Raw genomic sequence first — 15,536 nt, 5'->3', positions numbered from 1 at the left:
CAATCTCTGCCCCAGATGGATCTCAGTGTCTGAGGCTAACGCCGCTGCTGCCATCGCTGCCGCCACCGCCACTGCCATGGTCTTACTTGGACATGTCCAGCCCCAGCTGCTGAGAGGAAAACCCTCAAGCATTTTGGGGGGGCTCCTGCCACCGGTCCCCACTGCTGTCTGGAATCCTCTGGCAACAGATGAAAAAAAACCCACCTTGGTACTCTCACTGCCTGTGGGGAGCTGTCTCAGGCCCCTTCCGCACATGCAAAATAATGCATTTTCAAACCACTTTCACAACTGTTTGCAGGTGGATTTTGCCATTCCGCACAGCTTCAAAGAGCATTGAAAGCAGTTTGAAAGTGCATTATTCTGCAAGTGCAGAATGAGCCTCTGTCGCAGCTGTCACTGCCGTAAATCCCGTTGCAGCTGCTGCCGCCATCGCAAGTCCAAGCACTGGCAACCTCCATCGTCTCCCAGGCTCACTCAGCTGTTTGAGACACCTCAGCTGGTCACCTCACCTCCCAGGGGCCTCAGCTGGTCAGCATCTGGGGGCCTCTGTCACCAACACCCATGCCAAGCACACCCCAGAGTCACCAAAATGCCACTCCACTCACCAGACCAAGAAACACGAGCACTGCAGCTACCGAGAGCCAGCTGCAGACCCACACAAAGGAGCTGAGAAAGGTCTCACTCCTCCACTCCCCATAATTTGACTCCAAGCTAGTACAAATAACAACAAAGTTCTTAAAGGTTGTAAGAAAATACTTTAACCCCTCCTGGGTCCTAAACTTAACTTAACTTAACTACCGGAGCTCCGCAACAAGCAGTCTGTTCTGGGCGCCATCTTGATACTCATCATGCCTCATGTGTTTACAGTAAAAATGTTTACTGTAAACAGATGAGGCATGATGAGTATCAAGTATGAGTATGACTAAACTGGTTTGCTGTAAACATTTTTTTTTGCATAACTGTATTTTTAAAAACTATCAAAACATATTCCAGTTATAAAAGCACAGACGAAAATCCAGCTGGGAAAAAGATACAATTGCAAATCTATAATGTTAAGACTTTGTTGGTGTGAGTATTAAACATCTGGTTTTAAATGGAAGTGTTTAGGAACACTGTTCCAGGAACAAAGTTTTAGAAAGATAGTGGTTGTGAAAGGTGTTTTTAGAATCTCACAACAGATTTTGAACATGTTCTTGCTTTTTTAAATCTTTTAGACCACTTTAGTTGGTGTAACAAACAAGTGGGTCTCGTGTGAAACAAATGTTTATTCTTGTGTGCATTTTTCTGTTTCATTTCAATTGCATGAATATTAGCTGTTTTCTCAAGTTACTGAAGGAACTGAAGTTTTCAGTGGGCTAGGTTTCATCGCTTTGGAAGTCTGGCCACCAAATGGCAGTCTTGCACTACACTTCAAAGCAAAAGAAAATGTGAGTCTGGCAGAGGAAAACCTATTCTGAATGCAAGAGAATATTAATGTCACTTATTCTGAAACATTAGTATAGAACAGCTTATGATGTTTTTCACTTTTGCAGCTAACTGAATCTCAAGAACAGATTGTTTTGAAATACCATCTACTGGTAGTGTGGTATTTTGTTCTTCCTTCCTCTTTGTATCCTTTTATTGTTGAGGTGTGTGAAATCTCAAGTCACACAACCATATGCTGATGAATTGCCAGGTTGCTTGGGTATTGAATTGCAATAAAAGGAACTTTCTTTATAGCATTTAGCCTGGATTCAGTTTCCTCATAATGCAGAGGAACTCCATGATGGACATGACCAAATGGCTCATCATCAAGAGGAAAACGTTTAGCGGTTTCATCGCAAGATCTGCTTTTGTTTTAATGATGGTAAAAGATTATAAGCAGCATTGGCAGGTTCAAAAAGGGAAATGTCCATACATCAAAGAAGTGCTGCAGCTGGGGTAATCATATCTGCTCTAGTTGATTGTGGTTTATTCAAGCCTCATTGAAATGAATGAAGGTTGTGCATTGGTAGCAGTGTGCAGTTGGAGAAATATTTGGCAAATAGGGTGGGGGGGAGATGTAGATGTACTTTTGGAATATGTGAACGTCTGATTTAAAATGTACTTATTTGCTTTATTTATAGTAACAGTAGGAAGAGCCATCATGTCATTGCCAATTTACAGTGACCCCGTAAGGTTTTCAAGGCAAGAGATGGACAGAGGTGGTTTGCCATTGACTGCCTCTGCATAGCAAGCCTGTACTTCCTAGATCAGGGGTGGCCAACCTATGGCACTCCAGATGTTCATGGACTGCAATTCCCATCAGCCCCTGCCAGCATGGCCAATTGGAGTGCCATAGATTGGCCACCCCTGTCCTAGATCATAGGTGTCAAACTTGCTGCCCTCCAGATGTTATGGACTACATCATGCTGGCAAGGAATGATGGGAACTGTAGTCCATAACATCTGGAGGGCAGCAAGTTTGACACCTGTGTCCTAGATGGCTTCCCACCTAAACCTGCTTAGCTCACAAGATCTGATGAGATTAGTCTAGGCTGGACCATCCAAGTCAGGGCTCATTTATTTATACTCTGCCTTTACCGCAATGGTGACTGACATCAGCTTACATTGTTCTTCTCTGTTGCCCCATTTTATCCTTACAACAACCCTGTGAGGGGAGTTAGGCTGAGAATGTGACACAAAAAGTTTCCATAGCAGACAGAAGATTTAAACCAGGATCTCCCAGAGCTTAGTCCAACACTGAAACCCAATGGCCTCCAGTGTGGTCCCATGAGTGCCTTTCCTAGGATCTACCAGTGGTTATTAGAAAGTGAAGCATCCCTTTCAATGTTAAAACTGGGGACCTCAGATTATCCCTTTAAATCCATGCCAAAGGGGGTGGATTTAATAATAATAATAATAATAATAATAATAATAATAATAATAATAATAATAATAATAATAATAATAATAAACAACCTTTATTAGGCATTGATAGAATGAAAGAAAGAAAGAAAACAAGCACTGGCAGGAAGGGAGTGGATTTAAAAAGAAAATCTGGGGAAACAGGGGGTGCCTGTTGTCAGGGATGCAAATTTTAAGATAGCAGCACCAAAATTTCAGCGTATCTTCGTGAGACCCTACTGATGATACCACCCAGTTTTGGTGAAGTTTGGTTCAGGGGGTCCAAAGTTATGGACCCTCAAAGGTGTAGCCCCCATCTCCTATTAGCTCCCATTGGAAACAATGGGGGATGGGGCACTCCCTTTGGGAATCCATAACTTTGGACTCCCTAAACCAAACCTCACCAATCCTGAGTCATAAAATTAGGAGAGTCTCCCCAAAAAATCCCTGAAATTTTGGTGCTGCTAGCCTAAAATCTGCACCCCCTGCAGGCCAAAAACAAAAAAACACTGAAAAGACAAAATCCCCCACAAACGAACCTGCATTTTTGTTGCCCACCACAAGGTGTCACCCTGGGCAGCTGCCCACTTTGCCCAATGGGAGGAACGCCTCTGCCCCTTTCTCTCCTGTAGGAGACTCAAAGGGGCTTACAATCTCCTTGCCCTTCCCCCCTCACAACAAACACCCTGTGAGGTAGGTGGGACTGAGAGATCTCCGAAAAGCTGTGACTAGCCCAAGGTCACTCAGCTGGTGTGTGTGGGAGTGTACAGGCTAATCTGAATTCTCCAGATAAGCCTCCACAACTCAAGTGGCAGAGCTGGGAATCAAACCCGGTTTTTCCAGATCAGAGTGCACCTGCTCTTAGCCACTGCTCTTAGCCACTACGCCACTGCTGCTACACCACTGAGCACATGCCACTACGCCACTGAGCACATGACATTCTTGTGGCATCAGGTAGCTAGTATATTAAAGTATTTCCCAGGTAGCTAGTATATTAAAGGTGATGTGGTTCACTGGAAATAATTATTTTGGTCTTGGGGGTTTGAATGCTCATAGGGCCACTCCCAGGTGAGTTACCAAATCTCTATTCTTACATATTCTGTGTTAATTCTTTCATATTCACCAGAACCATTTTTTAGCCAATATTTTTGGCAGTATATAACTTCAAAAGATGTGGCTAGGAGCACAAGCAGTACCTGAAAGCTTATATTCCAATCTCTCTTTGGACATCAATTCAGTAGTGGATGGAGGAGGAAGGATGCAGGAAGAGGGCCTGGCACTCACCAGGTCCCCTTCCAGCAGGGGGAGAAAAGAACCATGTTGTCCAAAGTGCGGGCCTTTAGCTCATGGCTCCCTCCCATTTCACAACTGTCTCCATTGTGAATCTCTGGCCATTTCCGCACAGCACAATTATACCAGGTTACAATTGGTATCTTACAATCTGGGTCTATTTTATCCCGGTTTCTCCCTTCAAATGGCTGCCCATTTCTGTGAAGGAATCGAGTGAAGACCAGGAGGAAATACTTTTGAACCAGGAGGAAATACTTTTGAACAAGGCACAGAGTTCCTGTTCACCCTTTTACTTTGGGATTATCCCTTGAAAGCTCTGTGTTGCCCATTATCTGAACCAACTTCCTAACCATAAACTCAGAGAATGGGCATTCTCAAGAGCAAGATGCAATTCCTTTCATCTTTACTTGTTAAACATCCCTTGGCATGATCAACACTTTTCTTACTGCCCTACTTAACACTGACTCCCTTGAACACATCTTGCTATCCTGCCCTAAGTATAACAGCTTTAGGCCGGACTTCTCTGCCTTAACCTCAGTTGGATTTTCAGTTGGATTCTCGGATCTTCCTATCAATGCAAAGATGATTTTCCTGCTCAACATTCACTAGGCTGAAATAATAGAAATTGTAGCCAAATTTTTGCTGTGTGTTTTGAATTAGGTTCCCTTGGCTGCTGACCATATTACTTTTACTGTTCTCTGCTGGATTTACTCTTTACTCTTCCTGTGTTGTATATGCCTAATAAAAGTCTCTAAATCTGAATCTACAAGGGGGAATTAATTAGATTTCTTTTAGCATCCTCTGAATCTATTCTTTCTGAACTGTATTGCATCATTTGTTTGTCCTGGTTAGGCAACTTCCACCTCCAGCTTCAGGTGAATGTGTGTCTGGTTTGTGCATTCTGGGTCACTGTCTGCCCTTTCTAAGCTATTAGGCTTACATGTGACACATGTATCTTATGGAGGCAAGATTTCAGTCAGCTCTGTCATCTTGAATGGAACACAGTTTCCTGTTCGTTTACAGAGGGCACTCTTGTAAAGACAACCTCAGTCTTGTCTCACTCTTCATACTTTTTTAAAATGAAAAGCCTCTGCTCTGGTAAAAAAACCTCTTGCGACTTGATGATGTAAATGTCACCATGGAGATTTCCTCCCAAAAGCAAAGAATGAATTCTCTGCAGTCTGGCTTTCTGAAATGTGTAAATGGGAGATAATTTCTAATGTGTTGGTAAGGTAACTTGGATCAGAAACAAGAAGTATATATTTTTCTGTGGCACAGGGTCATTCCCCCCCCCCTCCCTCCGGCTCATATTTGTAAGTGCTCTAGACACCCCAGGGACAAGGTGTGCGTAATGTCAGATTAAAGGACTGGGTATGAATACAAGATTTCAAGCTGAAGACAATAGGAAGGGGCGTGTGATTTACTTGAATTTGAGAGCATAATTCAAACAAGCTGCTTCAGTAATTTTCAAGTGCTAATCTAGTTATTACCTCTGTGGAGGACCACAGCTCATCTTTCTTCTGTTGACCATGTTATAAGACTTACTCAACTGCTTAGTAGGTACTGGCAATGTGCCTGGCTATTGTAACAGTGCAAAGAAACAACACACTGCATATGTAAAATGTAGTTTCAGGAGTGGAAGGAGTTTGGTGGTGTGGACTGTTTTGTGGTGGAAAACCACTGACTGCATATGGGGAGATTGGAAGATAGGAAGTTACTAGAGAAAAACTTGGATCCGCATGGATCCCCGCTGCATCCCAAAATAATCCCTGAAATGCTGCTCTTGTAGAACACTATGGTGGTAGGGGTCGTGGGATGTCTCCAGTAGGAGAGAGAAACTGGTAAATTCTATCCTTCTTTGGAAATGAGGAAATACTGGCAGCCCGCAAGCTGGGCATGTCTCCTTAAGCAGTACCCTCAAGACCCCTTTTAATGGGGTCCCCAACTGAAATGATGGGCATGCAGGCCAATCTTCCCCCGAAAGGATCTAGCCCAAGCACAGACTGTACAATGCAGACTCTGCAATGTATACAGGCTGTGCAGATGCAGCATAAAACACAGACTGTACATTAGCAAAGAAGCTGAGATGCTGTACTTAAAAATCCCACAGTCTACATTCTGGGTTTTTAAAACTTACCAGCTAAATTAATCCTATTTGTATATGCTTATATATCTTTCTTGCTTTAGGCTTTGCAGCCCCAGCAGTGACCAGGTGCTGGGCTGGTAACTGAGACAATATCAACTACTACTTTATTGTTCACAGCTTCAGAGGTTTGGCACAGGGCAATGGATCCACAGCATCAAACAACCCACTTGCCACTCAATGGAAACTTATCCCTCAGCAAGCCTGCTGAAGAGAAAGAACCTGGGATGGCAGCTATATGAAAATACTTGGGCACAGGCCATGGTGTGATCTCCTTACGATCAGGGGGGTGGGGGGAGGAGATAGTGGCAGTCCCAAGCTGGGCATGCCTCTTTAATCAGTACCCTCAAGTCCCTTTAATGCCCCTCCCCAACTGAGATGATGGGCATGCAGGGCAATCTTCCCCCAAAAGGATCTAGCCCAGTGCCCAAACCATCTAGCAAGTTGTGACAGTAGTAAAAAAAATAGAACTATTGAGAAAGATGCAATATAAAATACAGACTGTACAATGAAAAATCAGCAAAAACAAACCCATGCTACTAAAGGGGAGGAGGGTGGGTGGGTGATAAGCAGGTAAGGTCGAATGTTCCCCCATCTAAGCTGTGTGGGGCCTGAAAATGCCAGCACAGATGGCACCTGGTTCAGCAAGTCACCCCAACCCTTGCAAGGCACAAATGGGCCTTTCTAGTAAGTTGGAGACCTATTCTTTATGCCGGCAATAAGCAACATATGCCAGCAATAAGCAACATAGAGAACCTTCAATTTTAGCTTTTTTACAAGCTGTTTCCCAAGGAGTGAAGAGATTAAAAATTTCCATTACCATAAGCAGCTACTACTGATCAGTTCCATTTAATCACTATTCTTATGTAGCTACCAGAATCTGCATTTAATATTATGCTCTGCATGATATAAAAGATGTATGGTATTGTATATTCTTCAGTTAAAGGATTCATTAGCTCCCAGTGAGTTTTTATATGCCTGTGGAGGATACCTCAGACAACAAAGGGTCCAACTTTTCTATGACTTTTATTACATATTTCTCTCTTCATTTGAGGTGGGGGCAGGGGTGGGGGAGGTGGTTGAAATACAGGCACTGCAAGTGTGTTAGCTTTCCAAGCTCTCTCTGCCTTACTGTGCCTCCCTCTTCACCCATGTATCCACTCAATCATTTCATTGGTATTTTCCATGGATTGCATTCAGGTTTAGATGTTGTTGTTGTTACAAGCCACATACTGAGGTAGATTCGTGATTCACTTCTGCCTGTAAATATGATTAAGTCTAGATTAATTTCCTGCTTTCTCCCTACACATATGTCTGGCATGCTTTACTCTCAGGGTGCCAGGTTGCCTTGACCATGATTGGCATTCTGGATTAAGCTTCTGCTTTCTTAGCTTGACTTTAAAAAGACTGTTGAGTTATGTGCTCTTGCCTTCTGATTCACTCCCCCCACCCTGTATTGTTAATTCATATTACTGAGTATCATTGAAGGGGTCATTGTTAATTAATATAATTTAAGGGGTCAATGTTAAAATTTAAAAAAATGACAGTACTAATCTAATTCAGCATTTAAATTGATCTCAGGTGGAAAGATGTAGAAACAAATTGCATCTCTCAGTTCTCTTCAAACTGAGTTTGTAACAGCAGGGTAGTTTTCCCCCTGTTGCAGTCAACACACCACAACAGCCCTTTACATTTCAGGCTTATGTGTCTCCACGTAATCACAGAGGAAATCTGAAGTGAATTTAACCTCCCCCCCCCAAATACTTCAGAAACTAGGAATTACTTTCATGTTTGGATAAATGCCCACGGGATTATAATGTAGTCTGCACCAGAAAGCAGACTGATGAGAGAGCAGAAGCAATGTAACTATGTAATGCAGTTAGATATGTAGATTCTCATCTTTAGGTCTGAGGCAAACAACTTAGTGTATGTAAACGTATGCAAAGGCTGTGGTTTGAATAATCCTAAATTAACAAACTCTATAACAAAAAACCCCCAACAAATTTGGGATCCCTGATGATAACATAGGCAGGCTCTTGGGCTGTAGGCAGCTGGTACCAGGTGGAGAAGGAACAGTTGGAAACTTAGAATACAAAAAAAAATTGACCTCTTCCATAAGCATTAGAATGCTTGGAACATGAATAAATGAACAGATGCAATTACAGAGACTCACGTAGGGATATAGCTTTAAACTTTGGGCTTCCAGATAGGACAAGTTTATTTCAGCTTAATTGTTCCAGATCCATAAATTAACATGTAAACAGTCTTCTGCAATTTTGCTTGCTGAGTTACATTTCTGAAACACCACTTTAGACTACAGTCATATATATATACTTCCTGGAAATGAACAACACTGAACATGATGGAAGTTACTTCTGAGGTAAAGTTGTGTAGGATTGCATCAATTATTGATGTCCCTTTTATGGATGAGGGATAGAAGCTGATGACTACTTTTACACTTCATGTTTTCAGACAAGGGTTTGCTGCTTCAGATATGAGGATTGTAACAGTTGGAAATATAGAATACCATTGGAAACAGTTGGAAAATTAGCACTTAACACTAATACTTACCTTTGATGATCTACTCATATAAGTCACATTATTTTCATCTCAGGAGTGTATTGTGGGTGCATTCCGGCAAACTATGGCAAAATCAGAAGCACGACTAATAGTGCAATCACGGAGGGTGGCAGCAGAACCCCTCAGGTGGCGGAATGACCACAGCACTAGTGTAAATGCCAGGTATCCCAGCGTAAAGAGTATTTACGCCAGTGCAGGGGCACTTGTGCCAGTCCTGGGGAACCAAGTGACACCATGATACCTGGGCACCAATGCATTTTCAGGGCCAGCACTCTTATGGTTCAGGAGCCCATGCCAGGATCAAAGGGGGCACTCACGGAGCAGAGCAGGCTTTGGTTGGCTTCCTGAGGCCTTTCATGCTGGGTACACTCCCTTTTGGTAGTGCTGACTTACACCAGCAAAATCACTTCTGCAGTCCATTGAGCTGCATATGCCACTTACACAGTGAAAGGGACAGCATCATTTTTTGCTTGCTGGCTGAGGCACAGCATGCCTCTTAGGAGGTGGCTCAGTGGCACCACAACTACCCCCCTCGCCCAGCTTGCGCTGTAAAGGGCTGTAATCTACAAAGAAGCGGCAGAAGTTAGACCAAATCACAGCACATCACATCTGGACTTACAAATAGAAGATTGTTAATTCCAGTTTCCCATAATTTTATTTGTATGCATAATTTTATTTATAATAAGATTCCCAGTGTACTTAGACAAGACGTTCTCCTAAAAGGTTATTAAAATATTGAAGTAAGCAGTCAAAGAAGATATTCACAGTCTTGCAATCAGGAAAGTAATAACATAGACACTCTTTTGAGGTACCAAATAGTCTTGATATTTGACAGTACTTGGGTCTAGGGCAGGCAATGGCAATCTGAAGTCACTGCCACAGAACAGTCCTTATATTAGAAGTGGATCTTAAGCGCTTTGAAAGATGGAGCCTAGATGCAGTTGAAAACCTAGGTAATGAGAAAAGGCTAGTTGCCATGGCAACAGTTAAGAGGGCAGTCTTTCCAAAAGTTAGGCATCACATCAAAATTCCCTGTCTGTGGATGCCATCTACCTCACGTTTTAAAGTGGGGGGGGGGGGCGGCGGAAGAGAGCAGGCTTTGTAAGATATCAGTTGGGTGAGGCTGTCCTTCACATAAACAAAATGGTGGTGAGCTATAGTTGTTCCATGCCTAGATGACAATAACAAGACTATTTAGTCTAGATTTATAAAGTAGACATTTCACGATGAAAACTGTTGACACAAGAGTTACAAGCTGAATGGAAATCTGTTGTGCTATATAACAAATGTGTGCTGTACAAAAATAAACTTTAAGAAAGATCAATGTACAACTATAATTGCAGTTAAGTGATGTGTCAGTGAATGTTGGTGCTTTACAATATATTTGTATTTTTTGACTGGGCCTCACTAGTGATTTTTATCGATGTTTGTTTAATAGTGATTAATTTTCTGGTGTAACTTTTTTCTGGTCTAATTTTTTTAAGGGAGGCTAGAGTTGCCAACCTCCAGTTGGGACCTGAATATCTCACCAAATTAGAGTTAGACTCCATATTAGAGATGAATTCCCCTGGAGAAACTGGTAGTTGAAGAGGGTGGATTCTATGCTATTATACCTCATTGACATCCTGCCACCTTTCAACCCTAGAGTTGACAACCCTACTATAGGTTCCTCCTTTGTGTAGCTGTGGCCCAAGGAGACCCTTTTAGCACATGTAGATTTGTGCCAGTGTAGCAGAGTTTTCTCTTTGTCTTTTGCTTGTTTGGTTTGGTAGCAAGTTCTTATTTAGCAATGGATGTTGCTTTTGAATGCCTTAACTCAGTTTTGGGGTGCAGCGTTTCAAGTGGGTGGGGGATACATTCAGAGTAAGTAAAGTTTTGACCAGTCACCTCACAGTCTCTTGCATTAGATCTAGGTCATGTAAATTTTCCATACGTTGCCATTTGTGTTTATCCCTATGGATTAGATTGAAATGTACCTTGCCAACAGCAAATCTTTAAGGATTTTCAAAGCCATTTCAGTAGTTAAACAAGATATTATTTAAACTGATAAAATGCAAGGCTTTTACCTTACATTTTCTGTTACAGAATTTTGATTGTTGTGTAATGCAGTGCTTTAGAAGGTGTCTACTCCAATATCCCTTGTGAATATCAACCATTTTGTGCATCTTATGAGATTTGATGCTGATTTGATGCTGATTTATTTCTTCTTGCAGGTGATGTGCCTTCAGGATTTTTTTGGTGATGACGACATATTTATTGCATGTGGACCTGAGAAGTTTCGTTACCAGGATGACTTCTTGCTAGATGAAAGTGGTAAGCAATTTTTTCTATATATTGTCATAAATTAAGGATTGTTGATATAAGACTTTGGTTTTCCTCTATATGAGTGTGATTGTGTGTGGATGAGAGCTAAGACAGCATAGAACTGAAATCAAGTGGTAGCACTTATGGCTAAACTAGAACACGGTGCAAAATTCCCCTCTGTGTTTCTTTTAAAATCCTCACAAATAGTATTGACTACTGAATAGTGGTAAACCACAAGATTGTGAAACACCATTATTCTGAAAATAGGCAACAGGTGAGGGTGTTCCTAAATAACTGTGCTGTAATCTAAGGGCCTTCACTTTCTTGCTTTTTAAAAGTCTGCTAAGCTTTAGTTCCATACGATTCCATACACACATCTTGCATAAAATTACAGAACTATTACTAAACACACGAGCGTGTGCGAACAGTCCCAGGGTGCCATTGGAGTCAAGTACACAGGTGTGAGCCCGCCTCCCTGGCCTGTGCCGAAGGGGCCTACATTAGTAGAAAATAGCCCAGTATCATTCAGTCTGTAAAGCTAAGCCAGTCTTACCCGATCTAGTTCATGATCAGTAACAGATGAATGTACCTCCTTAGAAGAAGTACAAGGGTAATCAGTGAATTCCACTTCTTTGTCTATCTCACCATCTAGCTTTTTTATTCTTTCTTCATTGATCTGAAGGTTTAAAAACTTTTTTCAATACTTAATTGTTTTGGTGATAGCTTCTCATGCATTGTCTTTCCAAGGGGTTTCTAAAGGCACGTTTTCAAATGTTGGTTTTGAATTTTTCAATATTGTGTGGACATCCATTGTAATCCATTTTTAAATGCTGTCCATTGAATAGAATTTAAGCTCTGTAATCTTGGCCTAATTATTTGAGAGTGGCTTTATTGTATACCCTGCACCTGGAAACTTTCAAATGCTTTGGAGGAAGCCAGAGTCTGGACAACTTGCATCTGATTATGTTTTTGCAATTATATTAACTATTGTTCAATTTTGTACTGATGTTGAGTTTTTCTAATATATTTTGAAGATAAATTAATTCACCCAGTTCTTTGCGGAGTTTGAAATATGGCTGCATGGTGCTCTGCACTAAATGAATGAATGTTTTCAATCACTGGGAGGTTCCCCCTTCGTCATGTAAAAGCAAGTCCTACATTCCATACTGGGATATATATTCTATGGACTGAAAGCTCTGGATAAGCACATATTATTCTTCCTGAAAATGTCCTCACATTTTTTTTCCTATATAGCAGTATCTTTTCCAAAGAGAATCTAATTATTCAAAATCCATAATTCATTAGCTTTCAGAAAGTGCCAAACTTTCCTAAAGGCATTTGAGGGTAATATATTCAACTCTTAATATTCATTAACTTATTTTTTTAAAAAAATCTATAAAAACAAACCACAGCATATTAGCTGTGAGAAGTGGAGGGAAAAAACTCACTGGAGGAAAATTTTAAAACTGATTACTCCTGAAATAGTTTAATAACCTGAAATCAATTGAGGAACATTTCATGAGGCCTGACAGGGCTTTCTGTGAGCTAATTGGATTGGTTAGGGGAGGAAAGAAGATTTCAGAAAGGAAATTTGTTGTTTATGTTTCTTGCTCCCTTACTGGATTGTATCTTGTGAATTCAACCTCAGTCTGACTTTCTGCTGTGTTTTGCATACATGCTGATAAGTAATAGACACCTAGTGTGGCCTGTAGGTGCAACAGAAATGAAGTGGTAGTACTCTGAGAAGGTACTGGAGAGATGACCGCAGGAAAATCATTTTGTGAAATGTTCACAGTAAATTCTCCTCAAGTTGAAAATAAAATTAAAATGGCAGAATGTGTGGTCTTACCCGAGCTTTCTCCTTGCTGTTCTGGTTTATATTATCAGGGAGCATATTTTACATTGGAAGAACATTTAAAAACTTAATGCCCCACTTGAAATGCCCCACCGTATATACTCAAGTATAAGTCGACCTTAATATAAGCCGAGGCATCTAATTTTGCCCCCCAAAACTGGGAAAACGTATTGACTCAAGTATAAGTCTAGGGTGGTAAATGCAGCAGCCAGCTTCCCCTGCCTACTTCAATGGAGGTGGGCAGGGGATCTCTGCATCCTATGCTGGGCTTGGATCCAGGGTGGATCTGAGCCCAGTGCCTGGCCCACTTCCCCTCCCCACCTCCATCCAAGGCCCCGCAGGGTCTCCAATGGAGGTGGGCATGGGATCTCTGCACCCTGCTCCTCACTCCCCCTGCCATGGCAGCTAGAGTGAGGCTTCTGCAAAGCTTTGAAAGCCTCCTCACTTCCTGCCATGGCAGGGGGAAGCAAGACAGAGGCGTAGTGCCCAGGCCTGTCTTCAGCAGCCCCCCATGAGGCCACACACCCCTGCCAGGCTGAGCTCCAGAAGCCCTAGCTACACAGAGCCATACTGGCTCTATATGTTAATAAAGGTGGGTTTTTAGCAGACAGGTCCTGCCTTTGGGCTACCTTTAAAGTTATGGTGAGTATTTCTAAAATTATAATTTTTACCTGTAATGTAGGTTTGTTGCCCTGTAATGTTGTTGTTGCCCTGAGCCCTCTTGGGTTGGGCAAGGTATAAAACTAAAATTTTTTACAGCATACCCATGAACCTTTGTTTTGCATATTCAGCCTCAGCCTGGCAGGGGTGTGTGGCCATAGCTATGCAACTGGAGTGGAGCCTCCCCTCTCTTGCTGCAGGGAGTCCTTCAAAACCTCCCCTCTCTTGCTGCCATGGCGGGAAGAGAGGGGGCTGTTAAAGCCTTGACTTGAGTATAAGTTGAGGAGGGCTTTTTTAGCACAAAAATGTGCTGAAAAAGTTGACATATTTGAGTATATATGGTAATTATACAATATATTCTACCACCTTGGAATTTTACCATCTCAGTTTGTTGCATGTGAAGGTCAGGTCCTAGATAGAGTCTGGAGTGTTGCTATTGTGTCTCTTTGGCATTCCTGCTGTTGAGGGTTGCCAGCTGTTTACCAGCAAATGTAGGAGATTTTGTGGGTGGTGCTCAGAAGAGTAGAATTTCAGGAGATGTGATGTCACATCTTATGTGAAATTCTAGGGACTTCCTCAATCTCTACAGTAAAGATGGAAGGGTTGGAAGTTTGGAGAATGTGATATAATTTCTGAGCAATGCCTTAGAAACCCCTCCAGTCTAAATGGTCTTTATCATACTTTTTTACCCGCATTTTTCTTCCACTCCTCAAATTATTGAGGTCAAAGGATTGCCCACTGTTGGTGGGCAAATGGGAAGCCTTCTACTGTCAGAGGTGTAACTGTACTTCATGATTAACTTTATTCCTAAAGTGGTCCTAGAAACAACAGGACAGTCAAGCAGCAAATGTTTAAAATACGCTCCTTTCCTAAAGAGAATATGTGATATCAATAGGCCACTAACTGTTCTGAGATTCATTTTGGCCTAAGAGTTAGCCCATGTTCCCAGTGACCCTGCTATTCCTTGTTGTTCATCTCTACTACTTTCTCCCACCTGAGCTTAGACAAAATCCAAAAGGCCCTGTATTCTTTCCTCACTGTGACTCACAATTGAGTGATTTTTATTGCACCTTTTTATTAGCTGCTTTGTCCCATTTTGGAGGATAGTGGTTTCTAGATATTGAAGGGAGAGAGAATGTTCAAGGTACACTTTCAAATATTTCAGCCTATGTTGTGCTGATGAAAGACATCCAATAGCTCTACTAAGTGGACATAACTTAATGCAGGGAAGTGAGAGGAACTTTTATTTAATATATATTTACCAGCTGATAACTATTCTTGAAGCTGCTGTTAAAATAACTGAAGTATAATGTTCAGCCAACAGCATCGTGTTAAATTAATCTATTATTCTTGACTCCCAGTCTTGTTTTATGTATCTGTAGATTAATCTGAGTAGCAGCAGTGCAGGCCATTTTTTCTGTCTAGTCAGTGGGATTCTATAAAATGTTGTAGACCGTCTCATTTTATTCATGGGCATCCCTGCGGCCAAAGGTGCCTTTCCATGACAAAGAAAGACATAACATAAGAAAGCTATTGGACCCAGTCCGCCTCATAATGCTTCTTCTGTGCTTGGGGTAGTGGTTAAGAGCAGGTGGATTCTAATCTAGAGAACCGGGTTCGATTCTCCACTTCTTCACCTGAGTGGCGGAGGCTTATCTGGTGAACCAAATGTGTTTCCACACCCCTACATTCCTGCTGGGTAACCTTCAGAACTTCTCAGCCCCACCTACCTCACAAGATATCTGTTGTGTGGAGAGGAAGGGAAAGGAGCTTGTAGGCCAACTTGAGTCTCCTTACAGGAGAGAAAGGTGGGGTATAAATCCAAAACTCCCTCTCTCTT

General features: G+C 41.9%; 1 protein-coding gene across 4 annotated transcripts in view; it reads left to right on the top strand.

The window, feature by feature from the left end:
- The window catches only part of DCLK1 (doublecortin like kinase 1), a 246,933-nt gene that overhangs the window by 105,480 nt on the left and 125,917 nt on the right, over positions 1-15,536 (top strand). For all 4 annotated transcript variants that reach the window (XM_048494604.1, XM_048494602.1, XM_048494603.1 and 1 more), the window contains exon 4: positions 11,091-11,190. In XM_048494604.1, coding sequence (XP_048350561.1) covers positions 11,091-11,190 — 100 coding nt within the window. The remainder of the gene's footprint in view (positions 1-11,090; positions 11,191-15,536) is intronic.

The sequence above is a fragment of the Sphaerodactylus townsendi genome, linkage group LG04 (genome assembly GCF_021028975.2).
Source record: "Sphaerodactylus townsendi isolate TG3544 linkage group LG04, MPM_Stown_v2.3, whole genome shotgun sequence".
In the NCBI taxonomy this organism is placed as follows: Eukaryota; Metazoa; Chordata; class Lepidosauria; order Squamata; family Sphaerodactylidae; genus Sphaerodactylus; species Sphaerodactylus townsendi.
This window is presented reverse-complemented; position numbering and strand designations above follow the sequence as displayed.